Source organism: Schistocerca serialis, chromosome 4 (assembly GCF_023864345.2).
Source record: "Schistocerca serialis cubense isolate TAMUIC-IGC-003099 chromosome 4, iqSchSeri2.2, whole genome shotgun sequence".
Lineage (NCBI taxonomy): Eukaryota > Metazoa > Arthropoda > Insecta > Orthoptera > Acrididae > Schistocerca > Schistocerca serialis.
The window spans coordinates 19,033,680-19,055,219 of NC_064641.1; the positions used below are offsets into that span (position 1 = coordinate 19,033,680).

Genomic DNA, 21,540 nt, shown 5'->3' on the forward strand with positions numbered 1-21,540 from the left:
GTCGACTGCTTCCTTCTTGATGCTGTGTTCAGCCATCGTTCACCCATTCCTTCCAACATCGCTGAATAGTGGCATCGCTCCTGTTCAAATGTTGAGTGATTTGCTGACTACTACAACTGGCTGCTTTGAGCCCGCCTACATGTCCTCTCTCAAATGCTGACATCTGCATAGAGTGCCCATGCACCTGTCTGTGAGGCGTGGTTACTATCTGAGTACACGAAATGAAATTTGCGAAAAGATCATGCCTTGGTATCAACATGTCTCCTGTTTACTATTCTTGCCAGCTGTGCAGTGAAACTGTGCTGGAGCATCACACATTCATCCATCAGCCACCAAAGTTTATAATTTTGCATTTTCTGTTGATACCTTTGTAGTGCTTTTTCCTTTTATTTTTTAGTGTGTAACTGAAGACAGGTGCGGAAAAAGGGCTAACCCACAGTATTTAGAAATGGAGAACAGGGGTTTTTGTAAATGAGACTGGAAGAATACATCAAATTATTTTATTCTTTTTTTTTTAACAGAAATTCATACAGAATGGACCAGTTAATGTTCTTGATCTGTCATACCCTTTACTTTGCAACCTAACACAAATAATAATAATTAATAAAGAAGAACAATATTACGTGAAGATTTGTTTTGTACACTATCAAACATCCAAATCCTCAGGGTACCATTGTGATGGTAGCAAAAAGTGTTTTTCTAGCATTAATATTGTATACCATGCTTAATGTGTTGTAAATGAGTTTATTCTGAAAAAAACACTCAAAATCATATTGATAACAATCAGTGTTATCAAACCATGCAGCGTCATTAATATTCTCAGAGAATGTAACTCCTGGAATGTAATTTAGTAATTGCTGTAATCCTGTAGCTTGGAAGGTTTTATCAGTCTTGGGCCATTGTATTGTATTTGAGGCAAAATGAGACATTAACAATGTAAGTCCTACCTGTCTCCCCCCCCCCGCCCCCCTCCATGTCTACAGTATCAAAATTCTCAATACTACCATAAGCATATTTAAAAAAAAACTTAAAAAGGGCCAGCTTTCATAATTTTCAAACATGTAATTTTACGTAATAAAACCTTGTGCCCAAATTCAGATACTGCTCATCATCATACCTTATCAAGAAGAGGCTTGACAGTAATAAACATGTTACCTTTCATTTTTAAAACATTGAAAGGTTCCTTTACTCTTCTTCTTTTTAACAAGTTCCATCCACTGGTCTGGAACAACAATAAAAGATACCTGTCTTTTCTCTTTCTCAGTTAACCCAAAATCACAGTCAAAGGGTAAATGCATAGCACCAAGCACTAGACATTTAGGTTCCACTTCAAATCTCCCCGACTGTGTGAAGTACATCCAAAAGCTAACAAAAGAGAAGTTTTTATTTTGTCAAAGCAGGAATATGAACACACAAATAGGTGATGTACAGTGTCAGGAACCAATGCTGTAATATACTGTCTAAGATACGAAATAATGTCGTGTACCCCCATACCAACTACTTCCTCTGGCCACATAACTATTATTTCAAAATTATTAGATGATAAATTATGCATGCAGAAGTTAGATGTCCACAGCTGGTGTTTATAGAACGTAATTCCTACTGACAAGTGGGGCGTAGGTAGACATTGTTGTGTGTCAAAAGCAATGACCATAACAGAATTATTAGTTTTTGAATATTCGGAGTCTATTTTCAGATATTCATAGCCAGTGTGTGCCTGTTTAACATTAAAGTTCAATTTGCTTCTAGTTATTTCTTTTTCTGACCATTTTTTTCAGATGAAGTTTGTATCTTAAGGTGATCACAAAATTAACAGGTGTCACTATGTGATTGTGCAAAGCCAATAACATAAAACAGATCAATATCTTATGATACATGTCAAGGCTAAGATGTCCTTTATTTCTGTCTTCACACTTATCTTCATCAGGACTATATGTCTTGCCAATGTTAAGATCTGCACACAGATATGTCATTTTGGGATTCTTTTTCCTGGAGTAGTGACTTGACTGTGTAGGAAAACTATATTAGCTGTGGTCCTCCTCGCGTCATTTATTTAGGTGATTGTCATGTCTCCCCCAGTTATCCACATTAAATAAAATATTAAGCTTTTAAATCTTATCACTGTGAATGTATGACGTGTTTTGTTGTGTAATGAAACAAAGTTTATCACCGAAGTTCCAGATGTATTCTCTTGTTGATTCACATGGGATAAGCATCCAGTGCTTATACCAAAAATTCCTAGAAAAGCTTTCTTACAAATCCGAATGTGTGCTTCACTTACAGTAATCTTAAAGATAGTGAATATCTGACCCCTACTCCTCTCCGTATCATCAGTATACCTCCACTTGACATTATTCCTATTAACACTTTGAAATATATACGGATTTTGAAGATTGTTGTTACTTACATTCCAGAAGTCAAGAAACAACTTGTCCCGTGTACTTTCAGGTACTATATCGAAGCATTTTCTCGTACAGGCACAATCTGAACCTTGTGATTCTGCCCTTTTCATTACACCCTTATAATTACTGTGCTCTTCAACACTGTTTGGTTTCCTCTTCCCAACTTCTTTATGCAGTTCTGTGGATTACACTTCCTCTTTCGATAGTTACTACTGATTTTCACACTTTCATCAATGTTTCCCATTTCTATGTCTGCCTTTTTCACTATTTGTATTCTGTGCTGAATGTGCCAACTAAACACTTCAAACACCCTAAACTTGGTTCATAAAGTAAGTAATATTACATGCTGTACAAAGCTTATATTTTGTGTTTACACTTTTATTAATTATTTTGAGCATGTCTTAAATTGCAACACAACTATAACAATGTAGATACATACACAAAAAAGAAAGAAAAAACAGATGCATAATACTTATCTAAGCATGTTAAAAAATATATCACAATATTATCAACAAAAAACATATTAAATTTTGTTTATATCTAAAATTGAAATATTAACCTCAAGGGATTAACTTAAAAAAGCCAGTTACAGTCCCTCATATACTGAAAAGTTGAATTACGTGATCTCACAAATACTAAGCATAATTACGTTTGTAGACTGACTCAGATTCAATATCTGCTTTGAAAGCTTTACCAGCATTATGATGTTTTAGTACACCTACAGGTCAAGGAGAAAAAGAACCTGTCCCAGGTAACATGAAATGAAACGAATATAGACTACACATACACAATTAAGGTTTAATATCTAATATATGCAAGTTGTGCCAAACCAGTGAGAAGACTGATGACTAAACAAATCCAATATATTCAGTCCAGAAAAACTACTACTGCCCTATCCATTTACAAATTGAAAAGGAGGACTATGCCTGGAGACACTGCGAAGCTGTGTGAAGCAGAAGTGTTTGTTTTCATAGTCCATACATAAAGCTCACATATAGCACTTTTGAGCATATTTTGGTTCGACAATTGGTAATATGCTTTGGAGCCTTGTGTGTGTGTCATCTAGACTGTTGATACACAGTATATTACAGCCCGAGGCTATTTTATCCAACTCCTTGCACTAGGTTAACCAGTGCCCCTCCATCTTTCTGCCAAGCTAGCTTCTGTCTAACTGGGGTATGTTATTAGCTGGTATGCACAGCGGTATCCAATTTAACAACGTGGGTCTGCACAATGGTGAACTTGGGCATTCTCTTGGATGTGTTTGAGGTTGTGTCAAAGCAACAGGTGAGTCACATGGTATTGAAAATTGGCTTTTGGAGGAAGAAACTCGTGCAGTTTGCAGAGATATAAGTCCTAGTGAATCCACAGTTGACCATGAAGAAAAAAAAGTGATTATGGTGCAGCCCTTCACATGTAACTGTAAAATTTATAAAGCAAGTGATCTTACCAAGTTTCTGTTAAGTTGGACATCGTGGATTCAGGCTTCATGAGAGCATTCAGCCAACACCAGCACTTGGTATATTTACAGATTTTATCACTGATGACCTTTTTAACAAATTTGTGTGCAGTGGAAAAAATACAAAGTTTACTCTTTTAGCAATACAGTGTATGAGTTATGGAAAGGTGCTTTTTCAAAAGAAATGAAGACTTTATTTGTAGTAATTCTAACTTGGATTTGAATTTAAAGGGGCATTGACTATTTTACTAACGACTGACTAGATTGAATTCCATTTGTCAAGGATGATGAGTTGTACTGAGCATGTTTGGAATATTTACAGCATACACGTTTCCTCTAGACAGCATAGTGGTTTCCAGTAAGAATTTCATTTATATTAGTAACCACGAAAAATACTTAGAACAGTAATTATACTACTAACGACTGCAGTCTTCTCATTGAACCCATAACTATAGTTATTCTGCTATTTATGAGTGCTCAATCAACATAACAATTGTTACAAGTAACATTATTTTCTGTTTGTGTTCATGTTGTTGTTGTTGTTGTTGTGGTCTTCAGTCCAGAGATTGGTTTGATGCAGCTCTCCATGCTACTTTATCCTGTGCAAGCTTCTTCATTTTCAAGTAACTACTGCACCCTACATCCTTCTGAATCTGCTTAGTGTATTCATCTCTTAGTCTCCCTCTTTACCCTCCAGCTTCCCTCCACTACTAAATTGGTGATCTCTTGGTGCCTCAGAACATGTCCTACCATCCGATTCCTTCTCCTAGACAAGTTGTGCCACAAATTCCTCTTCTCCCCAATTCTATTCAGTACCTCCTCATTAGTTACACGATCTACCCATCTAATCTTCAACATTCTTCTGTAGCACCACATTTCAAAAGCTTTTATTCTCTTCTTGTCTAAACAATTTATCGTCCATGGTCCACATCCACAAATGGCTACACTCCATACAAACACTGTGAGAAAAGACTTCCTGACACTTGAATCTATACTCGATGTTAACAAATTTCTCTTCTTCAGAAGCACTTTTCTTGCCATTGCCATTCTGCATTTTATATCCTCCCTTCTTCGACCATCATCAGTTTTTTTGCTCCCCAAATAGCAAAACTCATCTACTACTTTAAGTTTCTTATTTCCTGATCTAATTCACCGATTGAGGTGGTGCAGCGATCAGCACATTCGTCTCTCATTTGGGAGGACGACGTTTCAATCCCACGTCCGGCCATCCTGATTTAGGTTTTCCGTGATTTCCCTAAATCGCTCCAGGCAAATGCCAGAATGGTTCCTTTGAAAGAGCATGGCCAACTTCCTTCCCCATCCTTCCCTAATCCGATGAGACCAATGACCTTGCTGTTTGGTCTCTCCCCCAAACAACTCAACCCTCCTAATCTAATTCCCTCAGCATCAGCACTACATTCCATTATTCTCATTTTGCTTTTGTTGATGTTCATCTTATATCCTCCTTTCCATATGCTGTCCATTCTGTCCAGCTGCTCTTCAAGGTCCTTTGCTGTCTCTGACAGAATTACAATGTCATCGGCAAACCTCAAAGTTTTTACTTCTTCTCCATGGATTTTAATTCCTACTCCAAATTTTTCTTTTGTTTCCCTTACTGCTTACTCAATGTATAGATTGAATAACATTGGGGATAGGCTACAACCCTGTCTCGCTACCTTCCCAACCACTGCTTCTTTTTCATGCCCCTCGAATATTACTACTGCCATCTGGTTTCTGTACAAATTGTAAATAGCCTTTCGCTCCCTGAATTTTAGCCCTGCCACCTTCAAAATTTGAAAGAGAGTATTCCAGTCAACATTGTCAAAAGTTTTCTCTAAGTCTACAAATGCTAGAAAGGTAGGTTTGTCTTTCCTTAATCTATCTTCTAAATTAAGTCATAGGGTCAGTATTTCCTCACGTGTTCCAACATTTCTAAGGGATCCAAACTGATCTTCCCCAAGGTCGGCTTCTACCAATTCGTGTATTTTGCAGCCTTGACTTATTAAACTCATAGTTCAGTAATTTTCACAGCTGTCAACACCTGCTTTCTTTGGGATTGGAATTATTATATTCTTCTTGAAGCCCGAGGGTATTTTGCCTGACTCACCAGTCGGTAGAGCTTTGTCAGGGCTTTCTCTCCCAAGGCTGTCAGTAGTTCTAATAGAATGTTGTCTACTCCCAGGGCCTTGTTTTGACTTAGATCTTTCAGTGCTCTGTAAAACTCTTCACACAGTATCATATCTCCCATTTCATCTTTATCTACGTCATTTTCATCTCTCATATTGCCCTCAAGTACATCGGCCTTGTATAGACCCTCCATATATTCCTTCCACCTTCCACCTTTCTGCTTTCCCTTCTTTACTTAGAACTGGTTTTCCATCTGAGCTCTTGATATTCATGAAAGTGGTTCTCTTTTCTCCAAAGGTCTCTCTAATTTTTCTGTAGGCTGTATCTATCTTACCCCTAGTGATATATGCCTCTGCATCCTTACATTTGTCCTCTAGCCATCCCTGCTTCGCCATTTTGCACTTCATGTCGATATCATTTTTTTGAGACTTTTGTATTCCATTTTCCATGCTTCATTTACTGCATTTTTATATTTTCTCCTGTCATCAATTAAATTAAATATCTCTTCTTTTACCTGTTAAGGATTTCTACTGCCCTCATCTTTTTACCTACTTGATCCTCTGCTGCCTTCTCTATTTCATCTCTCAAATCTACCTATTCTTCATGTACTTCGAAACTTCCTGGCAGATTAAAACTGTGTGCCCGACCGAGACTCGAACTCGGGACCTTTGCCTTTCGCGGGCAAGTGCTCTACCAACTGAACTACCGAAGCACGACTCACGCCCGGTCTCACAGCCTTACTTCTGCCAGTATCTCGTCTCCTACCTTCCAAACTTTACAGAAGCTCTCCTGCGAACCTTGCAGAACTAGCACTCCTGAAAGAAAGGATAATGCGGAGACATGGCTTAGCCACAGCCTGGAGGATGTTTCCAGAATGAGATTTTCACTCTGCAGCAGAGTGTGCGCTGATATGAAACTTCCTGGCAGATTAAAACTGTGTGCCCGACCGAGACTCGAACTCGGGACCTTTGCCTTTCGCGGGCAAGTGCTCTAACAACTGAGCTACCGAAGCACGACTCACGCCCGGTCTCACAGCCTGTGGCTAAGCCATGTCTCCGCATTATCCTTTCTTTCAGGAGTGCTAGTTTTGCAAGGTTCGCAGGAGAGCTTCTGTAAAGTTTGGAAGGTAGGAGACGAGATACTGGCAGAAGTAAGGTTGTGAGACCGGGCGTGAGTCGTGCTTCGGTAGCTCAGTTGGTAGAGCACTTGCCCGCGAAAGGCAAAGGTCCCGAGTTCGAGTCTCGGTCGGGCACACAGTTTTAATCTGCCAGGAAGTTTCATATCAGCGCACACTCCGCTGCAGAGTGAAAATCTCATTCTGGAAACATCCCCCAGGCTGTGGCTAAGCCATGTCTCCGCATTATCCTTTCTTTCAGGAGTGCTAGTTCTGCAAGGTTCGCAGGAGAGCTTCTGTAAAGTTTGGAAGGTAGGAGACGAGATACTGGCAGAAGTAAGGCTGTGAGACCGGGCGTGAGTCGTGCTTCGGTAGCTCAGTTGGTAGAGCGCTTGCCCGCGAAAGGCAAAGGTCCCGAGTTCGAGTCTCGGTCGGGCACACAGTTTTAATCTCCCAGGAAGTTTCATATCAGCGCACACTCCGCTGCAGAGTGAAAATCTCATTCTGGCTTCATGTACTTTGTTTATTTTCCCTGTTCTTGTTAGTCATTCCCTATTTCTGTCTCTGAAACTCTCTACAACCTCAGGTTCTTTCAGTTTATCCAGGTCCCGTCTCCTTAAATTTCCACCTTTTCCCAGTTTCTTCAGTTTTAATCTACAGTTCATGAATTGGAAATGTCCGACAATTTAAAATCTGGTTCCAAAATCTCTCTCTTACCATTACATAATCTATCTGAAACCTCCCAGTGTCTCCAGGCCTCTTCCACATATATAACCTTCTTTCATGATTCTTAAACCAAGTGTTAGCTATGATTATGTTATGCTTTGTGCAAAGTTCTACCAGGTGGCTTCCTCTTTATTCCTTACCCCCATTCCATATTCACCTACTACTTTTCCTTCTATTCCTTTTCCTACTATTGAATTCCAGCCCCCCATACTATTAAATTTTTTTTCTCCCTTCACTATCTGAATAATTTCTTTTATCTCATTTACATTTCTTCAATATCTTTGTGGTCTGTAGCGCTAGTTGGCATATAAACTTGTACTGTTGTGGTAGGGATGGGCTTTGTGTCTATCTTGGCTACAATAATGCCTTCACTATGCTGTTCGTAGTAGCTTACCTGTACTCCTAATTGTTATTCATTATTAAATCTACTTCTGCATTACCCCTACTTGATTTTGTATTTATATCCCTGTATTCACCTGACGAGAAGTCTTGTTCCTCCTACCACTGAACTTCACTAATTCTCATTATATCTAACTTTAACCTATCCATTTCCCCTTTTAAATTTTCTAACCTACCTGCCCGATTAAGGGACATAACATTCCATGCTCTGATCCGTAGAATGCCAGTTTTGTTTCTCCTGATAATGACGTCCTCCTGAGTAATCCATGCCCAGAGATCTGAAAGGGGGACTATTTTACCTCTGGAATATTTTACACGAGAGGACGCTATCATCATTTAACCATACAGTAAAGCTGCATGCCCTTGGGCAAAATTACAGCTGTAGTTTCCTCTTGCTTTCAGCAGTTCACAGTACCAGCACAGCAAGGCTGTTTTGGTTAATGTTACAAGGCCAGATGAGTCAATCATCCAGACTGTTGCCCGTGCAACTACTGAAAAGGCTGCTGCCCCTCTTCAGGGACCACGTATTTGTCTGGCCTCTCAACAGATGCCCCTCCATTGTGGTTGCACTTGCAGTATAGCTATCTGTATCGCTGCTGTATGCAAACCTCCCTACCAACGGCAAGGTCCATGGTTCATGGGGTGGGGGGTGTTTATGTAATGATTTCAAATCAAATTCAGGTTTTTGTCAGACATTATCTGACAAGATCAGAAGTAAAATTTATCAGATTTCTTATTAACAACCACTAGTAGTAAATTTTGAAAATAACAAGATGTCACCAATACTACAGACTGAAAAATGTGAATACATTTGAAATACTACAGAAAATCAAACCAATTAAAATGGGAATAAAGCAGTAACATACACATTATTATTTTAAATGCAAACTGTATTGTCAAACAATGGAAAGTCTACTGATTGCACAGTTTCACTTAACCTTGAGTGGAGGATGCTGGGAGCAGAAGCTTACAATTGGAGAGCCGCTAGAAGGGTCACATACAACCTCTTTGCTCATTCTTGTTAAAAAATATTAACAATCACTATGCACAACACCACATGTGGATCAGTACTATATTAACAATGGCTAATTACTATTATGCCACACAATATTGATAATGTAGCTAATGTTGGCAGTGACCATAAACATTCTGGAGCAGCATGAAGTCAGCTGACATCCCATCAGTAGATTGGAATGTCAACAGCATTAGGAAGAGGATAGATTGCTACTCACCGTAAAAATTACATTCTAGCAGTCTATGCTTTTGCTAATATTGTGTGCATTATAACTTCCTTGCATGCTCTGTGATTGTTTAGTGCATACAGGAGTGAGGAACAGATAGATGCTTGTCGTGAACAAAGATTTCAGATATTAATTTATTCTGCTTCTAATATGAAGTAGCAAAACTAATACATATCATTATTGCCATAGTCGTGGCATCAGTTGCTAACAGCAGCTTTGAATGTTGAAACATGCTTGCATCTCATTGGCAGCAGCATAAACATTCACAGCAGCACCTTTGTGCCGCAGTGGTGGCTGTAGAAAATGCAGCGGCGTATCTGGTGGCGTGCGTATTTGAAAGTGTGCCCGACCACATAGCGACTGATTCCACATCCTTCCCTGTCCACCATGGAAGTAAGAGGGGGAGGCCTGGATGATGAAGCTGGTTGCTTGGATGGGGGCAGAGCAGATAAACTCGTGTTCTGACATTTGCGTCTTACAAGAAACAGGGAAACTGCCAAGGAAAACCAGGCACAGGGTGCTACTGAGGTTGCTGGCGACTAGCTGACAGTGACGCCATCGGTGTCTATGGGAGAGGCGACCTACAGCGTTGGCGGCAACAGTGTCACAGGTGGGCAGATGGAGACTTCCATTTGTGAGATGGCCGCGGGTGGATGCACCCGTGTGGTAAGCTGTATAGGAGGCTGCATTGCGGCAGACAGGTGTGACTGCTACACGGCCGCCAGACGTTGTGCAACGAAGAAATCTGAAACAGTTTGATCTACTGCAGGATCACTGCATTCGCGGAGCTGTAGCTGATTTTGGTGGCACTGATGCATGCCTGTGCTGCCACGAATAGTAAATTGCACTCTGCCAGCCGATCTGAGAACAATGCCGAGTTTCCGTAAATGTTTATTATTGTATATTCGATATTGAATTGCGATGTTCGGGTGAAATTTTGTAGTGAAGTCTGAAGCTGGAGCAGAGCAGTAAGGATGAAGCAAATGCAGTGAAATCCGATGGCATGTCGCATGCAAATGTTCTGCCGGCAAAATGTCAGGAGCAGGCAAGTTACGATATGAACTCGGAAACTTCAGTAAGGCATCTTTGTTTGAATATGAAGCTCGAAGTTTTGACATTTGTGTATTGAACATTCAAACAAAATGTTCTGCCTTGCCATTAGACTGTGGCAAGATTAATGCTGTCCTGACATGCTATTCGGCCTCACCATTAGACTGTGGCAAGAATGGTGCTGACCTAACGTGCTTTATTCCATTGTGTTTGCAAAATTGTGCAAACTCCTTGGAAGTAAAAGAAGATCCATTGTCAGAAACAATTAATTATTTATGGCAAGCCTTCGAGAGAAAATACAGAAGCAAGCACCTTGATAGTGCTGGCAGCATTCATCAAACGTACTGGTATAAGAAAAGGGTTTTTGGTATAGGCATTGGCAATAATTAATCAATGTGTTTGCCAAAAGCTGCCAGCAAAGTCTATATGGATGCTTTGCCATGGAGTATCAGAATGTGGCAAGAAGAAAAATTCCTGGTGCTGAGTGGCCTGACTGTGCAAGTTTTACATTGTGCTGTCACACTTCTATTTGCTTATATAAAACAAGCCACTTACAATGTTGGCATGACAGTTGCTTAGTGCAGACTTTCCCCAAAGATCTGTATGTAGAAGATGTAAGTCATGCTTTTGCACCGAGGTGAGGATTGACACACTTTTCTTTTTGTTAGGTGTGTGAAGCAAAATCACATCATTCAGAAGAGATAAACTGCTGAAGTGACATAGAATCTTCACACTGAGGGATCGGGAACACATTTCTGAGAGTGTGGCCAACCTTTGCAAATGTAACCCTTCAGCAATTGTAGTGATTGTTCATGCTCCATGGTGTGTACAGACCCTCTTGACTCAATAGGAAAAGAATGCAGTGCTTCCAAATCAGAAGAATCGATATGTAAACAAGATGCTTCTGATGGACTGAACACTGCACATCTGCTGACCGGTAAATGAGACAATGTGTCGCCATTTGCGTGTTGTGCTGTTGGGCACTACAGAAGTTCATATGGGTAATTTGACTCCTTTCTCTCAGGAGTGCTAGTTCTGCAACGCTCACAGGAGAGCTTCTGTAAAGTTTGGAAGGTAGGAGACGAGGTACTGGCAGAAGTAAAGCTGTGAGGACAGGGGTGAGTCGTGCTCAGGTAGCTCAGATGGTAGAGCACTTGCCCGCGAAAGGCAAATGTCCCGAGTTCGAGTCTCAGTGCGGCACACAGTTTTAATCTGCCAGGAAGTTTCAGACAGAAATCTTATTCGGTTAAATCTTGAACTTTATGTGCATCGCCATATAGCGGAGATACTGAGTCGCAGATAGGCACAACAAAAAGACTCACAAATAAAGCTTTTATCCACTAAGGCCTTCATCAAAAATACATCACAAACACACACACACACACACACACACACACACACACACACACACAAATGCAACTCTCACACACAGGACTGCAGTCTCAGGCAATTGAACCGAAGCCACACTCAGGGTTCAGTTGCCTGAGACTGCAGTTGTGTGTGTGTGTGTGTGTGTGTGTTTTTTTTTCTATTTCTGAGACAGACCTTACTGGCCGAATATTTTTTTTTTTTTTGCAGTCTCTATGTTGTGCCTATCTGTGACTCAGAATCTCTGCTATATGGTGAATAGCAACTTTCCGTTTTGTAATATTGTTACATTCCATCCTGGATTTTCCATTGTTTGATTTTTGTACATCGATAACTTTAAGCACTTCAATTAGGCTAAAAGTGTGACACTTTAGAATTTCAGCCCTCAGTCTCTGATCTGTTGGGTTCTGAATAGTGGCATCATGAAGTGCTTCATCCTGATAAGTTGTGCCACAAGACACAATTGAATTTACAGTCTATAGTCATGCCCTGCAGATTGGCAATCCATTCTTTATAGGACTGATCAGTGTGACGTTGCAAGCAGAAAAATGTATTCTATTCAGCAGCAACGTTTATTTTTCTCTCAAAAAATCCATCTAATATTGCAATTATGATCTTGTAGGACTGGTTTTGGGAGCACTGATAGAAAACAATTTCACTAGGAGGTGGTAAGTGTACACTTCTGCACTTGAAAAGAGGAATGCATGATGTGATTCACCTGTGATCTTGTAGTTGTTGAAATGTTGACGCAGCTGTGTTATGTATTCTTTCCATGTTCCCTTCGTCTCATCAAACTATCTGAAGGGCAGAGGCGGCAGGTGAATTTCTTCTTTAGCTTCTGATGCCTTTCCCTGCTAGGCTGGTTGCACTTGTATGAGGCAACAAACTGCTGACAGCAGTTCTGTTGTTCATTGATTCTGAAACTGAACTAGAGGTGTTAGATGCTGCTCAGCACTTAGATGTAGCTCTCCTTGGTTTGTCAAGATTCCTTAAATATCTGAACTTGAAATATTTCAACTTATGTATTTCAGCTTAATGTATGCATACACACAGAAAATAATTCCACTTCCTTTTCTTCATCGCAAGTCTGTTATAACTTCCTTCCATGCTGTGTGGTTCTTTAGTGGATACGGCAATGAGGAACAGATGCTGTTAAATATGAACAGAGAATTCAGTTATTAATTTATTCTACATCTAATATCAGATAGTAAAAATAATACCTAACTTTCTTGCTGTAATTGCATCGTCAGTTGCTAACAGTAGCTTTGAATGTCGAATCATATACAGATACTGCACAGTGCCAAGTAAGTCAGTTTTCAATACAATAACTATTCAATAGGTCATGAGCCAGGGCCACTATGAAAGTCTGTAATGCTATTCAACCAGCAAACACAAAAAATGGTGTCAATGCATGAATGTTCAAACTTAAGTGAATCCACTGTGAAGCTCTGGAGAGGGAACGCTTTCATCTGTTTGGCGGCACCATAATCATTTGTGGCAGCACTCCCATGCCACAGTGGGGATTGTAGAAAATGCAGCAGCATAACTGGCAGTGTGTGTGTATTTGAAAGTGTGGCCAACTCTATAATGGCTGATACCGCCATTTGTATTTGATTTTGGAGTACTTATGCATGTGGAAAGATTGATGGTAAAAATATTTCTCTTTTCAATCACTGCTGTCACTGGTAGCGATATCAGTTGTCTGTTTATCCTTATATGATTAGCAAAGACAAATTGAGTTTGACTTAAACTTTTGATGTTTAGCAAGTAGCAGGTTTGACAATATGTTGCTGCTGATGTAACTGAAAATAAATATGATACCACTAAGAAATTATTTTGTCCTTTTTTTTTCTACTGAGGAGGTAACATGCCATTTTTATAAGATAATCTGGTTACATATATGAACTTTAGAACTGACCATGTGATTGTACGCTTTGTCACATTGAGAGAACAGTAGCACATCTTCCTTGTAGCCTCCATGGCATTGCTGTTCCCTCACAGTTTTTGCCAGGCATATATATTTTGATATTCTCATCATATAGTTAAAATATAAGTTTCAGAATATTACCCATATGATAGCCACTCCATTTTGATATAATCAATCATGGAAACCAAAATGGTTCTTGTTCCTTAAGAAAGTTTTCTGCAGCTAATGAAAGATTAATATAAATATAATGAAAAGTGTCATGTTTTCTCTGGAGATTCTTATTCTGCAATTATGTGTCTAGAAGGTGTGTGTGTGTGTGGGGGGGGGGGGGGGGGGATTAGGAAGTTACAGTTACAGCAAAGAAACCTCAAGCACATATTCGTATTGCATTTCTACCATGATCATTTCAAATTTAACTGTTCTGGTATTCATTATAAGTGGTTTAGGGGACTCGCAAGAAAGCTACATCTGGATGAGCAGGCACAGGGATTTGAACCTTGAACTTTTCTCCTCTAAATCTGTGTCCAGTGTCTTAACCATAACTGCTGTGCCACCCATTTCAGTTAAGTGAAAAATTTTCAGTGAATTTGAAAGTAAAAATCTCATATACTGAACTGGTAATGCATAAGGTCAGGCAGTGGATTAAAAGTATCCATTAAATCCACTGATCACACTGGCACCAAAATAGATGACAATAAAGTGAAGGGTGAAGTACAAAATTTTATCATCTACAGATGTTTCGTATACACTTCAAAATATTTTGGATGCAGAATTATGGGACATTGCAGAACTAAGTGTGACTTTATTTATTGTTATCTCATTATCAGTGCTTCGCTGTCTAGTTCTCCAGGCATTGTTGTTAGCAGCAGATGCCACATGCACCGATGAGCCAAAACATGAACACCTTAATAGCTTGTTTGCCCGTCTTTGGAACAAAATATGCAACTGATTCTGCATATCGGGGATCTAACAGTTTGTTGGTAGGTTTGTGGAGGTATGTGGCATGCACAGATCATGTAACTGATGAAAGGAACTGGCCGCTGACTCGCACCCTGGGTGATGACAGCTAGTAGCAAGCCAGATGGGTTCCATAGGATTTACATCAGGTGAATTTGGTTGCTGGGACATCAATGCGAGTTCACTACAATGCTCCTTAAACCACTGTAAAGTAGTTCTGGCTCCAAGACACAGACAGTTATACTGCTGAAAGATGACACTGTTGTCGGGGAAGATGTCAAACATGAAGGGCTACAGGTGGTTTGCAGCTGTCAGTGTGCCTTTGATTACGAACCACAGGTCCCATGCAAGTGCAGGAGCGTGCCTCCCACAGCATAATGCTGCTCCCGCCAGTGCACATTTTGAGCCGCCATTCACTTTGATGACTGTGTTTGTGCAGATGACCTTTGAACTAGTGAAGCAGAAATGTGATTCACCCACAGAGCCGTCACGTTTTCAGGATCCATGGTCAGATCCCCATGATTCCATGCCCACTGCAATCATAATTGATGATCTCATTGTATCAACACGTGAACGCTTAGGGGAGGTCTGCTGCAGAGCTCCATGTTCAAAAATGTACATTGAACAGTCTGCTCTGAAGCACTCACACATGCTCCAGCATTGTGCTCTATTAGCAGAGAGGCCGTAGGTCACCCTGTATCCTTCTTACAGAGCGGGCAAGCCTCTGAACCATACGTTCTGTGAAGAGTCATGAATGTCCAACCATTTACTAACTAATGATAGTTTTGTTGTCCTCCTACCTTTTTCCACAGGTGCTGATGACATTAGCACATGAACATTCAACCAGCTTCACTGTTTTCAAGATATTCAGTCACAGACTCTGCATAATAATAATGTGCCCTGTGCCAGAGTCACTTATCTCAAAGAATTTTCCCATTTTGTAGCCCAAATCTTCGCTAGGGCAATCCCCTGCTCCGCTTACATAAATTTGTTACTGTGTCATGTGCACACATCACCGCCAGACGGTATCCAGTATCTCGGTGGGCAGTGGTCATAATGTTTCAGCTTATCAGAGCCAGCATCAGTGGAAAGACAATGACTTGGTTAATATTATTTGTCCTGTTGCTGTATTTAAATTTCAGCATATTGTAGTTATGTTCTGCCACTAATTACAACAGGCTGTTGCCAATAGATAATAAGCGTATCAGTCACATGTTTCTCCCTCCCTGGCACACACAAACCTCTTCCCTCCCCTGGCCAAAAGGATGTTGTTATTAGGGAAGTAAGTATGAACTAGCCAAGTGGAATTTGAAAAACAAACATATAGGTCTTGTCAGAATTATACTTTTCAAGTTTTTTTCAAATGGAATTGTCTTGAGCACCAGTACAGCACATAAGTATTTTCTGTCAAGAATATTTAATCCATGTTTGCTTTGTTATTATATTGTGGCATTCACTAAGGGATTGCAGCTTTCAACTCTTAAATTCTGTCATATTTTATCCATGGTGTAGATTTTATACTTCGGTAGGTCTGATGTACTTACCTTTAAAAAACAACCTTTTATGAATAAATGAGTTCACATGTTCATGCATTTACTTATAATTCCAAATTAAAAATCATTGTGTTGATTACTAGAAATTTTGAAAAAAAAAATCTTTCAGGGATGTGGTTTATGCAGAAGTGGAAGAAATCTGGTTCACTCTTGCAACTTGCATTACGTGATGCTGCTGATGTGCGTCAAACTTTCCTGTACCGCTTAAGTCAACGCTCAAACCTACACCACTTCCGAAATATTTTATTGTGTGGATCTTCGCAAGATAGATACGTTCCTTTGCATTCGGCTCGAATAGAACTTTGCAAGGCTGCTGTTAAGGATACATCAGTTCAAGGTTTGTGTATCAGAATGTATGTACGAATTCTGTTATTTCTTTTGGTTTCTCCCCTCAAAGGCAATACAGAAACATTGATGGATGAGCTTCATTCTTTCTACTGTTAAAGCTGCAGTTTTAATCTTGTTTTACTGTAGTGTACATAAATAAATTGAAAAAGTTTACTTTTTATATAAAATGTTTTGCAGCTGAGTTAGTGTTATAAGCAGAATTGTGACTTTAGAGGTAGTGGAACTGCTGTAAGACATTACATTCAGATTCAATTAAAAAACAAATAATTTGGCTCTAAGTTTTTTAGAAAAATCTTGCATTACTTAACATAATCCATTTTTTTCATTACACAGGTGCTGCTTACAGGGAGATGGTGCACAACATCCTATACCCCATTATCAGCAAACCAGAAGTAACTTTTGTTCGCTATGATGTACACCATGCGCTGCCAAATACGGCTAATTCTCTTATTGGCAGAGCTGCTCATATTGCTGTGTTAGATTCTGAACTTTTTATTGAAAAGTTCCTTGTGGTGACAGGCCTCAAGTATTTCAGATGAGCTTAACAATTTATACGTGAAAGAAACTGCATTTATATGCAGAATTATATGAAGAGCCGATTATCAACATTCCTTTTTGTGTGTATAACAATCATTGCCACTGGGGAGGGAAACTTTTATCGAGCTTAGAGGAAAATGAGAATTTGCTACTGGGACTGGAATTTTCTTTAAAATGTTTCAGTGTTCCTTCCCACAATTGTTTTTATAAACAAGTCTGGAAATGGACTAATAATGGCAGCTGTAATATTGATTGTGTGATCTTGCCTACTGCTCTGACTGCCAGCAGCAATTTCTATGCCTCATACAAGTAATTAAATCACAGTTTGATCTGTACTATATTAATCTGCCATGTTGTGTTTCAAAACATGAAGGAACTAATTGTGAACAAGCACCAGCATTCTGGTAGGACTTTTAATAAAATACTTGAAAAGAAAAAAAATATAATTACAAAGTAGCTATCTGGCAGAAAGCAAATTTTGATTTCAACTTGAGTTGTTATACATTAAGCGGTGCACATGCAACGGTGTCCAAAACAATTGTAATATGGCTTGTGTTTGTATTTTATCTAACCAATCAGGTAACATGTGATAGGCTGTTGAATCCACGGGGATTTCAAATCGGCGTTAAAAATAGTCATTGATATTCATAATATTACTTCTGGAACAATTGTGTTCATGTTTTGCTGTGGTGCCACAAATAAATGGGGAAAAAAGGAAAGGACATACACCAAAATTTTAAGATATTTAAAGCTTTCAAAGAGTAGACTGTGTTGTACACTAATAATCTTTTGCAAATTGTTGTTAGAAATTCTGGATGGTTTGTAAAATTATAAAATGTGTGGTAACATAAACTTCTTACAAAGTATGTTGTAATATTCGTTGCTGAGCATATTAGGTGACACATTCATGTTTATTCTTGTTCTTACGACTTTTTTTTCCCTCCCCATAATGAAGTTCAAACGATGTCAATTTGTTTGCTCATGTTTTCAGTCCCTATGAGATCTGAAACCTAAATTGTATAGTAACAGTTCTCAGTTTTTAACTGATGTTCACACCAAGTGCTAGTAATATAAGAGTATACTTTGTCGATTGTCGTATTTGTCTACTTTACCTACACATGTTGATTCTTATTTGTACTGTACATTTATATACAGTGTGGTTAGATGGTGTTGATAAAAATTTTAAAAGGAAATTAAAAAAAAAAAGAAGGGCTGTTCTGTATGATTCATGAAGAGTCCCTCCAAATATTAGCTGTTGGTTTATTGCTCACAGTGTGTCAACATATAGGTACATTAATTACTGGTGATCTGTAAACAGTGTATTTCATGAAAATAGATATCAGGTTTGAATTAAAAGTGACTCATCAGTTTATGATAAATAAAATATGTATTAAAATGTTCATTTAGCGAGTGTAATGTAACCTGTGCATGTTGACTCTCCCAGGTTTATTTCATTTGATAATGCAGATTTAAAATATAAATGTCACTGAACAGTCATGATTTTGTGTTTCAGACAAACAGTTAGTGAAATCTGAAATTGCAGTGTGATTATTTTTAATGAAATTCATTATTTCCATGATGTATTGGAACAAGTGGCATGTGACAGGTATAACATGACCTTTTTCCATTGTCTTCCATGGTCTTAGCAATTCAAGTCTTCCTATCTCCAAACTTTGCTAACCATTGATTGCATCAGAAGTAACAGAAAAACTCCTCCAGTCTATTTTTCTCAAACACTTACATTGTGCATCTCTTAGTGCTTTGGTTCATCTTACATTATTAAAACTGCATTTCTGTAAAACTGCATATAAAAAAATGTAGATAACAAATAACAAAAATTATGGATGTAAGCACACTGTGAGAGTATATTGAATGTGTGCAAATGAACAAACACCTTTATCCACCATAAGCACACATAAATAAATTACATTGTTCGTTTGCCTTCTGTTTGCATGCCTTAGGATCACAGTCGGAAAACTTGTACCGCCTTCTTTTCTGTATTTCATCTCCATATGATCAGTCACTCCACACTTTCTCCATCCCATTAGCATCCTTAATTTAGCATCTTAAAAAATGTCAGACTGTCAGATTTTGTTAACATTTTAGCTGGCTTTAATAACTGGGTGAAATTAAAGAGTGTTAGTTGTCATAAAACTTATTAAAATCCCATAACTGAAATCATCTTTAGAAAACTAAACTTGAGATTTTGACAAAGGAGGAGCAGCAGTTTAGCAAACATTTTACTCCATTATGTACAATGTAAAGACTGCTGTGATTGTTTCCCTTAACCTGTTGAAGCATCAGAATTGTATTTTGATATATATAAGAGTGCAGATGTCTCAATGGATATCTGTTGTTTTTTTATCAAATTAAAAAAAGAAAGCTTGCATACTAAGACTATTGGTATCCCTGATCATGAGAGCAACAACTTAGGAATTTTAATCCTTCACTTTGATTACTCCAAGGGTACAGGCTACATCACAGAAAATGAAAGCTTCAAAACGCATTTCTAGCAGATTCTAAATCAATGTCATATGGTTTAACTAATTGTTTCAATATTAGTGGCTCCTCAACAGTTTAGTTTATTTAATTAGCTTTGTCTTTCCTCATATACTTGCTCAAAAGCTTTCCACTGTCAGCTTCACATATTTTGTGTAAAATGTAACACAACAGCTTCAATGTTGATATTATTAGTATTTTAAAGCAAGAATGTTTCTTTGAAATGTGCAGTTTCTCTCTTTGGACACATCTGACAGCAACCATCACAAACAGTGAAAATGATCATTTATGTGACATATTTTAAATGACTAAATCTGGGAGCTTTAACATGCTTGTTATAGCTTTATTTGAACTAAGTCAACTATTTGTTCATTTCCAGCAATAACTGTTAGAGTGAATTAGTTACATGACAGTGTCATTTCACTCATGGGTGCTGATGAATCTGTATTAGTGTCTTCATTGTATGGATGCCAAAGTATTAAACAGAATCAGAGAAGAACTCTGAATATACTGTACCTGTTACATGGATAATAGAGTTTATCTTGCAGAAATGTTAAACAATTCACACTAGTTTTGTGCTCTGTGGCAAGTATTGTGATATCGAAAACAAAAATGAAAACAGCCCATTAAACATACTTTGCTGCACTGTTGCTCTGTTTTCACCACTGAAAGAGATAAGTAAGCTTTGAGAGCTTTGTAACTGTTAAATAATGTGTACAAGACTATAAAGTGTATCTTCACCTACAAAATGTTTTATAATGTTTAATAAATGAACTGATTATTTATTGTTTGTAAGAACAGTGAAACGCCTCAAATATACGTGAATAATTTTTATATGCTCATATTACTGTCTCAAGAAAGTAATTGTAAATCAGCTTGTACATGAAGAGGAAAAGTATCCCACATACTTATTTCAAACTGCTCATTTTTAGTAGTTTATCACAGGTGAGTTTACAGAATATTGTAAACTAAGTATTATGATGTGTGTCACTCTTATGCTCCTCATATTTTTCACAATTTCTCAGGGATCTTGGCACTGGATTATGACTGATTTGACACCTGGTGTTCGTGTACCACATAAAAAATACAGCATATATCCCATTACATTGTATCAACATAAAAAGTATGAAAGTCAGTCCATTTTTAGAAATACAGTATTCTTAACCTCCCATTGGATAAAATAAATTATAAAAATAAAGAGAGAGTGTGTGTGTGTGTGTGTGTGTGTGTGTGTGTGTGTGTGTGTGTGTGTGTGAGAGAGAGAGAGAGAGAGAGAGAGAGAGAGAGAGAGAGAGAGAGAGAGAGAGAGAGAGAGAGAGAGAGATGTAATCGACATCATTATATATATTACAGTAGTTAATTTTAGAAAATTGTTCCCTAAACTTCCTAAGATTTATCACATTTTGCAACAAAACCTTTTTACATTGGTTCAAGCAATTCAACGAATCTTAAAAGTTTGAGCGAGTTTTGTGCCTTGCACTGCTTGGAGTAAAATTGTTCCTTACTTCTACATTAAACTAAATCTTCTACTCATGAACATACTTTGTATATAGGTGATGAGTGGAACACTGGAGTATTAGAGGCATGTTAACTGATGTTATCCACCTAAATATGACTGCGCGCCTGGCCAGACAGAAGGCAGTGTGGCAGTGCAGCCTGTGGCCTAGAGCCACTGTGGTTAGGCAGTGTTGGTGAAATGCTCGTAGTTGCACTGTGTCGGTCACACAGAGGGAAGCTTTGATGCGGCAGCCACCGGCTTGCCAATGCCAGGGTGTCTAAAAATACAGATTCGCTGTCACGGCTGGTGGCTTTTGCAGACCTGTATGCTTATTT

At 38.6% G+C, this 21,540-nt stretch overlaps 1 protein-coding gene and 1 non-coding gene across 3 annotated transcripts in view; both read left to right on the forward strand.

The window, feature by feature from the left end:
- LOC126473532 (protein FAM135A) overlaps positions 1–20,541 on the forward strand; it is a 572,632-nt gene extending 552,091 nt beyond the window's left edge. For both annotated transcript variants that reach the window (XM_050100643.1, XM_050100644.1), the window contains 2 exons: positions 16,433–16,660; positions 17,005–20,541. In XM_050100643.1, the coding sequence (XP_049956600.1) occupies positions 16,433–16,660; positions 17,005–17,210 (434 nt within the window). In that variant the 3' untranslated portion in view covers positions 17,211–20,541. The remainder of the gene's footprint in view (positions 1–16,432; positions 16,661–17,004) is intronic.
- On the forward strand, positions 7,467–7,541 carry Trnas-cga (transfer RNA serine (anticodon CGA)). The gene has a single exon. It is a non-coding gene; the product is annotated as a tRNA-Ser (tRNA).
- Positions 20,542–21,540: the final 999 nt, after the last annotated feature.